The 13,510-nt window shown below is 42.3% G+C and overlaps 1 protein-coding gene across 1 annotated transcript in view; it reads right to left on the bottom strand.

The window, feature by feature from the left end:
• Positions 1 to 876: 876 nt before the first annotated feature.
• The window catches only part of TMPRSS15 (transmembrane serine protease 15), a 306,859-nt gene continuing 294,225 nt past the window's right edge, over positions 877 to 13,510 (bottom strand). The window contains exons 27-29 of the mRNA XM_033942905.1: positions 12,626 to 12,721; positions 5,256 to 5,395; positions 877 to 2,511 (exon numbers count right to left, since the gene is read on the bottom strand). Coding sequence (XP_033798796.1) covers positions 2,356 to 2,511; positions 5,256 to 5,395; positions 12,626 to 12,721 — 392 coding nt within the window. The 3' untranslated portion in view covers positions 877 to 2,355. The remainder of the gene's footprint in view (positions 2,512 to 5,255; positions 5,396 to 12,625; positions 12,722 to 13,510) is intronic.

Genomic DNA, 13,510 nt, shown 5'->3' with positions numbered 1-13,510 from the left:
TGATTGTCTTGTACATATATGACATATACAAAGTATTATTTTCTTAAAAAAAACACTCCTTTTTAATGCAAAAAGTAATGGCCACTCATTATAATTATGAAATATAATCCTCTTGGTCAAATTAAAATAGATCTCCTACTACTACATCTACTCTCTCGTTATCTACTCAATGAGAAGGTTGTTCTTGTTTGCCTTGAATAAGAATATGAAACCCATCCATAGGTTCCCTAGGATTCCACGGCCCCCAGGTTAAGAACCCCTGTTCTAAGGGGAAAAAAAAAACCAACAACCCAAAAAAATCCCTCTCTTTTCTACCTTTTGTTGTTTCTGCTTTAATCATCTTCGTCACTGTCTTCTTTCCATCCAGTGTCTACCCTCTCTTTCCATTTCATGTATCATCTGCCCTCTCTCACAGCCCCTTCCATTCAGTGTCTGACCTCTCCCCCTTCCATATGGCAACTTTCTTCTATGACCCTTCTGTAATATGTCTAACCTGTGCCCTTTCTCTCCTTTGTACATGATTCATTTCAGCTTGAACCCTTCTCTATTTTTCTCTCTCTGTCTCCATCTCTTCCCCTATGCTCTGGCATCTCTCTCTTCTCCTTTCCTTCCTTATTTCCCACCCTACCCCATGGTCTAGCATCTCTGTCTCCTTCCCTTCCCCCATGCCCTGGAAGTTTTTCCTCTCCTTCCCTTCCATCTGTCCCTTCCCCTCCATGGTCTGTCTCCTCTCTTTCCTTCCCCTCCCTCCTTTCTCCCTGGTCTGGCATCTGTCTCTTTCCCTTCCCTCCTCCCACTATGCCCTGGAATCTCTTCCTCCCCCTCCATGGTCTGCAATCTCCTTTCCCATCTTCCCTTCCTTCCCCATTGCTTGGCATTTCTCTTTCCTTTCCTCTCTCTTCCCCGGTCTTCCTTCTCCCTCCTTCCCTCACCTCAATCAGGTATAGCATTTCTCTCCCCTCTCTCTCTTTTTGTCTCCCCCCAGTTGGCAGCACAGTGTTCAGAACTTGCTGCTCTTGTTGGCGTTGGGCCTTCTTCTCTGCCGGGTCGTGCCTACTTCCTGTTTAGGTGAAGGCAGTACCTAGCAGAGAGGAAGGCCAGAAGCTGCCAGAGCAGCAAATTATGAATGCTGCCGCTACCAGAAGATCCTGGAGTTGGACCATGCTTAGAGTACCCTCTTATGGGCTACACTCCGGGTGGACTGCCCCCCCCCCTTGGTATGCCACTGAGAAGGACATACAAAGCTAAATGTGCAGGACCAATGGAGCTGGCAAAGAGAAAGAGGTGCGCTCTGATACTACTCTCCATTCACAAAACTGCTACAGCTGACACTTCTGCATTAATCAATAGTCTTGCTCTACAACAGGAGGGCTGCAACAGAGTCATTTTCTTTAGAATTTCCACAATAGCTATGCATGAGATCTATTTGCATACAGTGGAGGCAGTGCATGATAACTGATCTCATACATGCTCATTGTGGAAATCCTATAAACCCATATGAGTTTTAATTCTGATCTTCACTCCCAGACATTGAGAGCTGTCAATGGGTCAAGTTTTCAGGATATCCCTAATTGATACGTTTATGAAAGATCTGCATACAATGGAGGTAGTATGCTTGCAAATCTCCTTCTTGCATATTCATTATGGATATCCTGAAAATCTGACCAGTTAGTGGTTCTAAGGAACTGGGAGTGAAGACCAAGGCTCTATGGAGTCAATATTCAATACTATTTAATTGGGCAGGAAAGGCTGGGACATAATATTCAGCGGCACCTAACCAGAACATCCTGAATATTATGCCTATTGCCAAGGCATTCGGGTTGAGGAGTTGGGATGGACCTGGAAGTTATCTAGGCAATCTGATAGCCATGGCAGTGTCCTAAAAATAATCGGGCATATAGGACCATATTAAAAGCTGTCCTAAGTATGCCTGTTGAATATCAGCAGTACCTGAACAACTTCCAGTGGCAACTGATGACATGAATATTGAGTGCCATTAGCTAGCTATGGCTCGGCATTGAAAATCTGAGTCTAATTCAACTTGCAGCAGTCAGCAATTAAAAAAAAAAAAAGGCTGATGGCCATGGACTGAATATTATTGACTGATATAGTGAAAGAGGACACTACTTTCCTATCTTCTACTATTTTACTATTTCTTTTACAGTTTTAACAAATAAATCAAGGTTTTCTGAGGTCTAGACTTTTTTGTGTTAAAGAACTTGGCTAACAGCCACATTTGAAACAGGTTAAAAGAGCCTGGTGCTTCTCCTCTTCATGTGGAGTGCTGATCCTTCCACACACGTATATGTCTCTTTCCTCATCTGTAACAACAATGCTTTTTAGTCAATACCAGTGCTAACGGAAGAAAGTTTGTATCCAGTCCACAAACTGTGAGACCCGCACATATACTCCTGGTCGGTGGGGCCGTGCACACTGGTAACCAAATGAGGTAACACCTGCTAGGAACCAGCGCTTATTTATTTGACACATCATAGGCCCCCCAGAGTCTCCCTGAAAGAAAGAGTTTTAAATTGTGAGAAAATAATTAGGGTAAGAAGATATTTCAAATATATCCATTTCTTATAACAGAAAATACATATCATCAGAGCTTAACAAATGCCATGTTATGTCAGACCAATCGAGCCTGGCATCCTGCTCCAATAGAGGCCAGGCTAGGTCATTAGGAAGCACCTGGTGCATCTTAATGAGATCTGTTCTCTGCTTCTCATTTCCAGAAGTAAGACCTGGTGACTCATAAGTCTGGCTAATAATTGTTGATATATTTATCTTCCATTTTTTTAGATTTAGCAGCCATTGTACTAAAGTATTGTAAATATTGTAACTATGTGTTAGGTGCAAAATCTAGTGCTTGATGAGAGTAAAGATTGTGTGCTAAATGCAAGGGATGTAACCAACATCTACACTGTGTGAGGAGGGGGATTCCCATGTTCACTGAACCTTTCAAAGTGCAGAATTTCAGCAAACAGGCCTCTGTTGTCATAGCAACAGGGAAACAGTCTATCTATATATATAAAATCGGAGGTATGTATGTGTGTATGTATGTGTGTGTGTATGTGCCGCGATCACGCAAAAACGGCTTGACCGATTTGAACGAAACTTGGTATGCAGATCCCTCACTACCTGGGATGATATGTTCTGGGGGTCTCGCGGCCCACCTGCACACGTGGGCGGAGCTACAAACATAAAATCTGATTTCACCCATTCATGTCAATGGAAAAAATGTAAAAAGCTGCCATTCTCACAGTAATTCAAAAACGGCTTGACCGATTTGAACGAAAATTGGTATGCAGATCCCTCACTACCTGGGGTGATATGTTCTGGGGGTCTCGCGGCCCACCTGCACACGTGGGCGGAGCTACAAACAGAAAATCAGATTTCACCCATTCATGTCAATGGAAAAAATGTAAAAAGCTGCCATTCTCACTGTAATTCAAAAACGGCTTGACCGATTTGGACGAAACTTGGTATGCAGATCCCTCACTACCTGGGGTGATATGTTCTGGGGGTCTCGTGGCCCACCTGCACACGTGGGCGGAGCTACAAACAGAAAATCAGATTTCACCCATTCATGTCGATGGAACAAATGTAAAAAGCTGCCATTCTCACAGTAATTCACAAACGGCTTGACCGATTTGAACGAAACTTGGTATGCAGATCCCTCACTACCTGGGGTGATATGTTCTGGGGGTCTCGTGGCCCTCCTGCACACGTGGGCGGAGCTACAAACAGAAAATCAGATTTCACCCATTCATGTCAATGGAACAAATGTAAAAAGCTGCCATTCTCACTGTAATTCAAAAACGGCTTGACCGATTTGGACGAAACTTGGTATGCAGATCCCTCACTACCTGGGGTGATATGTTCTTGGGGTCTCGCGGCCCACCTGCACACGTGGGCGGAGCTACAAACAGAAAATCAGATTTCACCCATTCATGTCAATGGAAAATATGTAAAAAGCTGCCATTCTCACATTAATTCAAAAACGGCTTCACCGATTTGAACGAAACTTGGTATGCTGATCCCTCACTATCTCGGTTGATATGTTCTGGGGGTCTCGCGGCCCACAACTCTATGTTGCTTGCTCAAGGGTGGGTTCACCCAAGAATTTATATGTTCTTGCTCCAGGAGGTGAAACTAAAATTGTTGTTTATAATCACGTTTTGCGTTAGTTGTATTGTATTCATTTTGTCAAATATTTCATATTATTATTTTAATATTGTACTTTTTATTAAGCTGTAAAAAAATACTTTCATTCACCACTATAAAGTATCTTTATTTGAATCCATTTACAGTGTTATTGCTATAATTAAATACCCGTGCAACGCCGGGTCATCAGCTAGTACATTATATGGATTCCTCTTACTGCCCAAAGCAGAGAGCTATTATTGGTTGTTTTGAAAGATTTAGGGGATTTTTTTCAGTCTGAAAATAGTGTAGAGGGAGGGAGGGAGAACTGCAATTGGAGTGAGAAAGGGAAGGGAGCAGTTTGGAATAAGAATGACATGGTGACAAAATTCATCACCATCCCCGTCCCCAAGGGAAACCATTCCATGTCATTCTTTGGTGTCTATCTCAACCTCAGTCCTTCCACACTAGCATTCTTCAATGCAAGGCTTTAGGGTCAGTGGCTGTGCCCATTTATGTTCTGATTCTTATGCGAGTCAAGTATAGGATAATGAACCCATTGTGACATCACTGATGAGGTTGGCTCTTAGGCATTGGTGGAATGAGACATTATGACATCACAATATCTGCTCTGGATACCAGAGACTGTCATTCTTTAGTGTCCATCTCAACCTCAGTCCTTCTGCACCAGCATTCTTCAATGCAAGGCTTAAAGGTCAGTGACTGTGTCCATTTATACTCTGATTCTTCCCTCTCTCTTTAAAGAATGACATGGAGATGGTTTCCCATGGTTATCCACAAGGACAGTGATGAATTTTGTCACTATGTCGCAGCTTGTCTCTCTCTGGTTAATAGTTTTGTGGAAGTTGCAGAGAATTTCTCTAAGCAGCTGGCTACAGCTCTAGAGATCAGTGTCCCATAACCCTGAATATAATGGTAAAGGGGAAATTTCTATTTGTCTTATTTATCCTCTTTTTACCTTTCATCATAATATGTCTAGGTTGTACTCTGCTCAGATACATTGCGATGACAGAATATCAAATACCTAATAAACTTGGAAATTACTGTATATTTAAGGTTAGTATCAATAACAACTGTTCTGTTTTTACCTGACATGTGTCTATACCTCCTTCATCATAGCCTCCACAAAACATGTTCCTTGTAATGTTGTATTCTGGCATCTGCTCCTGGCATTTCTCATTAGTTATAAGAGGGATCACTGCTTCTTGTAGAATGTTGGCAACAGAACCTGATTAATGAGTGAAAATTAACCAACATCAGGATTATTTTTCTGGAACCCCTTCCCCTGGCCTTTGTTCTGCAGAAAGAACTCTCTGGATGATATTCAAAACTATTTAACCAGCCAGGTATAGTTCCTGGCTGGTTAAATAGCATATTAGTGCCTAACTGCAGAAATTCAGCGGGCAATAACTGGCTATTTCCTGGTGATACCAGGCCTATCTTTAACCATTAATCGATTAAGTGCTGAATATCAGCTTAACTGGTTAAGTTGCCATGGATGAAAGTGAAACTGGATATTCAATGTTGGTTGCTGGAAATGACGAAGCATTGAATATCCAAGATGAATATTGGGCCCTCTATGTATTCTACTTAAGCCCTTCCTTATCCATTCATCTCTAAGGACCACCTTACGTAGCTTATAATTTAAAAAAATACATTTCATTAAGATTTTCAGTGCTAGTCAACAGAAACATCCTGGCATTGAATATCCAGATTGAACGCTAGCAGAAGGCAGCCAAAGCATTGCCCATCGCCAGCTGAATACTGGGTTATGCTTACATTTTATAATGGAACTTAGGCACTGAGGATCCATTATAGAATAGGCACCAAGTTCTAGAACTTGAGATGGCTTGGGGAAATCCACTGCTTATTCCTAGAATAAGCAGCATAAAATTGCTTTTACTACTTGAGATCTAACTAGGTAATAGGAACCTGGGTTGGCCACTGCTGAAAATAGGATATTGGGCTTGATAGACCTTTGGACCAGTATAGCAATTCTTATGTTCTTAACTATCTCCATAGTACCCTTTAGCACTTAACCAGCTCTGAAAACCCCAAAACTTAATGCTGATGCCTGGACATGGCCCAGCATTCAATTTTCGGGTTTAACGTTGGTGGCAGATAGCTGTCAGCTGAATATCCAGCCGAAATATCATAATATTCTAATCATTTATGTATTTTTTTTGGCGTGAAATATTAAAGCCTTATTTACAGAATTTTATATATTTTCTCTTCAAACCTTTATCTCTCTTAAGGCAAAATGGAATACTTGATTGGGCAAATTATTCCAAACTCAGTCACTAAAGAGTTCCCCAAGGGGGGGAGGGGAGCACTATTTCAATTGCTCTTTAGCAGATACCCTGCCCTGAATAACAGGTTGCTTTTCAAAAGTAATCTGTAATAATATCCACAGCAGAGGAGAGAGTCCATTGTCCACAGATTCACCGCTGAGTGGCAGAACAGCACCATAGTTTTCAGCAGGGAGGGAGTGTGGTAGCAAAGCTCTTCTCCCCACAGCACACATTAAGATTACACAGGCCAACAACAATATAAAAATTGTTTCTTGGTGCCTTGGGTTTTTTGACCTGTTCCTGGGGTTATTTGGGGCACTGTTTCAGAAAGCTGCATTGGATAGACCACATTAGATATGGTTAAATTTATTAATTGTTTTACTGCTATTTAAAAGATCTCTTCTGCAGAATCGGGATGTCATAACAGACAACTACTCACAATTAGTAGAGGATATACTCTTTCATTTCAACAAGCTTGGCTGTAATATGAGTGTTAAAGTCCATTATCTGCATAGTCACTTAGATCACTTTAAAAAGAACCTGGGTACTTAAGCAAGAGCAAGGTGAAAGATTTCACCAAGACATAAAAACAATGGAAGCCAAATACCAAGAAAGATGGGATGCACACATGACGGCAGACCAGTGATGTACCAAGGGCGGGGCTGGTGGGGTACAGACTGCCCTGGGTGCCAGCCCTAGGGGGGTGCACAGCCAGCCGGCCAGGTCCGAAACCTCCCGCACTGCTCTAAACAGCACCTCAGCATGGCTGCCGTACTTATTCTGAAGCAGAGTTGACAGCCGCGCTGAAGTGCAGGAAGGTCCCACAATGACTGCCGTCTGCCGCCTCTACTTCGGAAGAGGTAAGTGACATCGGAGGGGGTGAACTTGCAGCTGCAGTCATCATGGGACCTTGCCGCAACTCCCTGCGTCTGCTGGCCCACCCCATCCAATGTCACTTACCTCTTCTGGAGCAGAAGCAGTCATCGCGGGACCTTGCTGGTTTGGAGGAAGAGAGGAGCATAGAAGGGTGGTGGAAGGAGAGAAAGGGGGTCAGGGTGGTATGGAAGGGTGATGGAGGGAGAGAAAAAGGCAGGGTGGTATGGAAGGGTGGTGGAAGGAGAGAAAGGGGGCAGATGCTGATGGAATTGCTGTGCAGGAAAGGGGAGAGAGACATAAGGGGTAAGAATACTGGATGGAATTGGGTTGGAGGAAAAGAAAGGGGCAGATGCTGATGGAATTGGTATGCAGGGAAAGGGGAGAGAGACATAAGGGGGAAGGATACTGGACAGAATTGGGTTGGAGGAAAAGAAAGGGGCAGATGCTGATGGAATTGGTGTGCAGGGAAAGGGGAGAGAGACATAAGGGGGAAGGATACTGGATGGAATTGGGTTGGAGGAAAAGAAAGTGGACAGATGCTGATGGAAGTGCGGGGAAGGGAGAGGAGAGAGTGAAATGCCAGACCATGGGGGTGTGGGGAGTGAAGGGAAGAAGAGGAGAGGAAAGAGATGCCAGACCCATTGGAGGAGGGAAGGGAAGAAGATGGATGCCAGACCAATGGGGGTGAAGATAGAGATGGAAAGGGGAGACATAAAGTTTCTGGAAGGGGAATAGAAGGAGAGAAGATGCCATATATAAAGGGCAGAGAGAGGGTAGACAGTGGATGAAAGGAAGAGAGTGACAATAAGATGAGAAAAGCAGAAACCAGAGAAGACAAGGTAGAAAAAAAAATTATATTTATTTATTTTTTTGCTTTATGGGAGATTAATCGCTGTTTCTGTGGTGTTGCATTGCATGCAGAGTCCAGCTTCATGGTGGTTCAATTTAACCTTTTTCTATATATTTCTATTTTATCCCCCCTTTTACAAAACTGTAGAGCATTTTTTAACGCTGGCCGTGGTGGTAACAGCTCTGATGCTCAGAATTCTATGAGAGTCAGCTGTTACCACCATGGCTAAAAATCACACTACAGTTTTGTAAAAGGGGGAGGGGTTAGTTTGTGATTACATATTCCATACTAGCCGAAGGTGTTTTCTGTGTTCTGTGTGTTCGAAAGACAAAGATTTCTGTTAGGATTGACTGTGCAGGAATGATCTGTACTAGTCTGGCTTGTTTAGTTTTAGAATGGGTTTATTGATGTTGAACTGCTCACTGCAGTATGTAAGATGCTGCCTTTTCCTACGTACACTCTTGTGTGACATGTGGATTGTTACTAAAAATCATGTTTTTCATACAGATGAGGGGGGGGGGGTGTCAAAAAATGATGGGCCCAGGGTGTCACAGAGGCTAGATACGCCACTGCGGCAGACTATTGCTGGAATCTTATGTGGGATTGTCCTGGCTGATCCCATTCTTGGATGTATTACAATTGGATCTTCTTGTGTGTCGAATGACTGGAAAGTTTCACTAAGAATTTGTTTAAATATGGCAGGTACACGAGCCCTCATTTCCAAAAGGAATTTCTCTCAAGTGAGGGCTTGTGTACCTGCTCTAAAGCAGTGATTGGTATCACGAAATGTGCATGTGGCAGCGGTACAATTTGAATACTGCAGGCGGCTAAGAAAAGTTTTTGACTTGCCTTGCTGTTCAGATAAGGGCTAAGGCATATTTAAATATATAAAGATATAAGTTAAATACCAGAAAGGACTTTAGCACTAATTGGAACAAAGTCAGCAATCAAATCCTTGACAAAATTGCACCACTAAAAAAAGGGAAAAAGAGATGACATATCTTAGATGGATGGTACGACATGGAACTAACATCACTAAAATAAAAAGCACGCCAACTGGAAAGAATCTGGCACAAATCAAAAAAACAAAAGGACAAAGCAATTTGGAGGTTTAAAATACAAAAGTATAAAAGAATGTCAAAAGAAAAACGACGCACCTTCTACTCAAACATAATAGGATCTCCGACATCCAATAGCAAAGATCTCTTCAAACTAGTTAATTCGCTCTTTGACATTAGCCACCACAAAAGATCCCCCTCCACACAACTACCATCAGCAGAGACCTTTGCATCTCACTTCAATACTAAAATCATCATCCTCAGATCCTCCTCCCAACACTCACTATCCATACCCCCTATCTTCCCCTCACCACCCTACACTGACTCATCGCCAGCAGACATGTCCTGGAGCCACTTCAAACCCCTCAATTGGTCCCAGTTCCTAAAGCTCTACAACAAATATGCCAACTCCTACTGCTGCCTGGACAACTGCCCGCCCATCATCATGAAAGCTGCTCCTGCTCCCTTCAAAGTCATGCAGTTTGACTGGATTTCTCAACAGATGACTAGTGGCAAATTCCCTAATGATCTCAGCAACATTCTCATCACAACCATCCTGAAGAACCTCAATGACCCCATTTCCTCAGCCTACAACTACAAACCAGTTGCCAACATCCCCTTCTTCACCAAGCTGATGGAAGGTATAATAAACACCGCCCTGACAACCTACCTGGAATAGTTTCCAATACTACACGAGTATCAATCAGGATTCCGCACTAACCACAGTATAGAAACAGCCTTAGCCTCCATCGTAGACCACACCCTCAGTACTGGGAACCAGGCACTAATACTCCAATTTGACTTGAGCAGCGCATTTGACCTGGTGGATCACAATATACTCCTTAGCTGCCTAGATGCCATCGGTATCTCAGGCCACATAATCAGCTAGTTCAAGGGATTCCTGAAAAGCAGATCCTACCAAGCCATCAGCGAACAAATCCTCTAACAATCATGGTCCAACCCCTGTGGTGTCCCTCTGGGTTCCCCTCTCTCTCCAACACTCTTCAGTATATACATGGCGTCACTAGGCCATACACTATCCAAATTGAATCTCAAATTCTACATCTATGTGGACGACATCACAATCATTATCCCCATCTCCACCCTTTCGACCGAATCCAAACTCCTCATCTCTTCAGTCATAGACCAGGTTACATACTGGACAAAAAAACTTTAAACTTAAACTAAATCCAGAAAAAAACAAATTCTTCATGGCCTCTCCACCAAATAGAGCCATTGAACCCTCAATCGACCTAAACGGAACCATCATCAACCCCATAATAAAAATCCTAGGATTCACCCTCGACCAACATCTGACACTTGAAGCCCATACCAGCAACCTAATCAAAAAATGCTTTAACATACTGTGGAAACTACGCACACTAAAGCCTCTCTTCGACTTTGCATCATTCAGATTGCTAGTTCAATCCATCATCCTAGGATCTCTAGATTACTGCAACATCATTAATCCAAAACACGGTGGTACGTTTAATCCTTGGCCTGAAAAAGTTCAACCATATCACCCCTTACTTCAAGAAACTTCACTGGCTTCTGATTGAGGCAAGAATCATATTCAAATTTGGCTGCCTATGCTACAAAACACTATCTGGCACTGCTCCAACCTACCTCCTGAGCCACTTTTCCCTACAAGACAAACTCCGCCTCTCCCGAAGGCCTTTACTTTTCACATTTCCTACACCAAGAGGCTGTCATTTCAAGAGATCCCTAGACTGAACTCTAGCGTTTCAAGCAGGAATCTGGAACAACACTCTAAGTGGCCTCCTCCTGAACTCTCCATCATACCACTTATTTAGAAAAGCATTAAAAACCAACCTATTCGACAAATTCATCTAACAACCCAAGCCCCAGCCCAGCCATTTTCCCCTCCCAGATATTTCCCCCATGCCCCACCCCACTTCCTAAACTACATGCCCTCCCTGCACCTGAAAACCCCCAGTTTGCATAATTTCCACAGCTCGCTCAATCCCACCCCAGTCCCAATGCGTATCCTCTGCTTGCTCATTCCCACTCTAATCCAATGATGCATTCAAATGCACCTCTCTTTATTCAGTGCCGTTTTTCTTTTATTGCTATAAGCTCTACTTGTTTGTTCCCTCTCTGATCTAATGCTGTAATAACTATTCCTAACTATTCACACAGTAAGCTCACTGTACCCTATTATTATTGTACACCATCTTGAACTGAAAAGGTATGACGGGATATAAATAAAGCTATTATTATTAAACACATATTTAAGCACTTTAAAGTAAAGTTTAAAACGTTTCCATTTTGAAACATGAGCCAATGAGGAAGCCCAGCGGCAACAAAACTCTATAAAATTATTCTTTTAGAGTGCCGCTTCTGATGGCTCTAGTGTTGAGTGTTTTAGAACAATAGTTGAATGTTTGTGAGAAGAGGAGAAAGAAATGTTATTATCCCCTATGTCAGCAATTATAAGATTGATGATTTGAGTCTGTAATGTGTGGATGATCGGGATTGATATGGTATAAACATGCTACATGTTAGCACATAACTACTGCCTTATGGTAATATTCTGTAATGGAATCTGGTTGCCCAGATGCCATTATAGAATTCACACTCAGCACACTGTGTTTGTCCACCTAACTTTTGGCACACTTTATAAAATTGATTCCAAGATACCTCTCCATCATCTGTCACCTGCAGCAAGAGAAGCAATGCTGTGAGCTGAATATTTCCAGTCCATCACCCATTTATATAGTTTAGGACACTTGAAGATTAGAGATTTATCTTTTATACCTAGGATTAATTTATGTGGTTTTCAGTACATCTAATGAAGTGCATGTGAAAATATCTTCAGCTTCATCTGTCTTACAAATTACTTAGACCTAAAGAACAATTCTATTAAGGAAAGGTTGCGGTAACTGGTTCCTTTAACCCTCCTGCTTCTGATGTAATTTGAATTGATTGTGGCCATTAAGATGTAAGCTAGATTCCATCTTAATTTCAGACATGAGGCCAAACTCAAGTGCACCTCTGATTGCTTTGCATGACCCAGTAGCCCCGTTTAATAAGGATATACTCCCATATTTCGTTATGGTAGCAACAGTCATTTGTTAAAGAAGTCCCTGGTGCATGAGAAGACTTAGCAGGCTGGCAGAGAAAGCTGTTCCCTCAGGCTTTAGCCCCTTGAAATCTACCTAACGACGGTGCACAAATCTTTTCACTCAGGCCCTTCTTCAAAATCACAGGATTTGTTACCAGCTAAGACACTCCTTTCCAGATCCATCTTGGTGTGGCACCAGTTCTTCCACAATCGTAATACTGCAGTTTGTTGGCTGTAGTTGTGTGTATGGAGATAGGCATAGTTGTGCATCTATGGAGGGAAGGAAGGGACATAATACCTTGATAGTCTGTTCTTCCCCAGCCAGCGATAGAACAATTCATTCCCGGCAAAAACTCCTGCTGTTTTTCTGGCAAACAGATGGGCTGGATAAAATCTATTAAAACAGGATGTAAAAAAAATATATTATGGCAGTCAAGCAGAAAAATAGCACTTTATATGGTTTTAACCTTTATTTCTGTGCATAAAAGTAGCAAAAGTTTTAAAATGTGAAACTTTTGTGCCGTATTTAGCCAATGCAGTAATTTACATGTGTTTGGGTAATTCTGATAGTGGAATGGGTGTTATAAATGTTATAAAATGTTATATGAGATGCAATGTGACAAAAGATCTTCATATTTTATAAACATGGCAATTGTCTCAAGCTATCAGATATTCTATCCTGGCCCATCCTGTTTTTAAACGTGGCCTGATTCTCATTCAAAGGAGTAAGTTTTAAATATGAGACCCTATGAATAAAAAGAGTCCAGGGTCTGTTTATTATTCGTAGCCTTTCCAGCACTGGCTTCCCTACTCATGCAGAAACCTGTATGCATAACATGCATGAATCATAAGATGTGGCTCACTGGTAGAGCTGCTGCCTCTATGCCCAGAGGTTATGAGATCAAATCCCAGTGCTGCTGCTTGTGAGTCTGGCTAAGTCACTTAATTCTCCAATGCCCATTCACTTATGCTGGTGTGAGGATTACTCCAGAAAGCAGCTGATGTTACTGGAATGTTTGAGAAGTAGCTAGCTGCCCAAACGAGCTTTTCGTCCACTGTGAACTCAAAATAAGGCCAGTAGTGATAGGCGAAGAACATGTTAGGACTGGGACCCTGAACCAAACCTGTCCTGAGGATTCCACAGCCAGTCAGATTTTCAGACACCCACAATGAAAATGCTTTA

Source organism: Geotrypetes seraphini, chromosome 4, assembly GCF_902459505.1.
Source record: "Geotrypetes seraphini chromosome 4, aGeoSer1.1, whole genome shotgun sequence".
NCBI lineage: Eukaryota > Metazoa > Chordata > Amphibia > Gymnophiona > Dermophiidae > Geotrypetes > Geotrypetes seraphini.
Note: the sequence above shows the minus strand (reverse complement) of the source record. Positions and strands in the feature narration are given on the sequence as shown.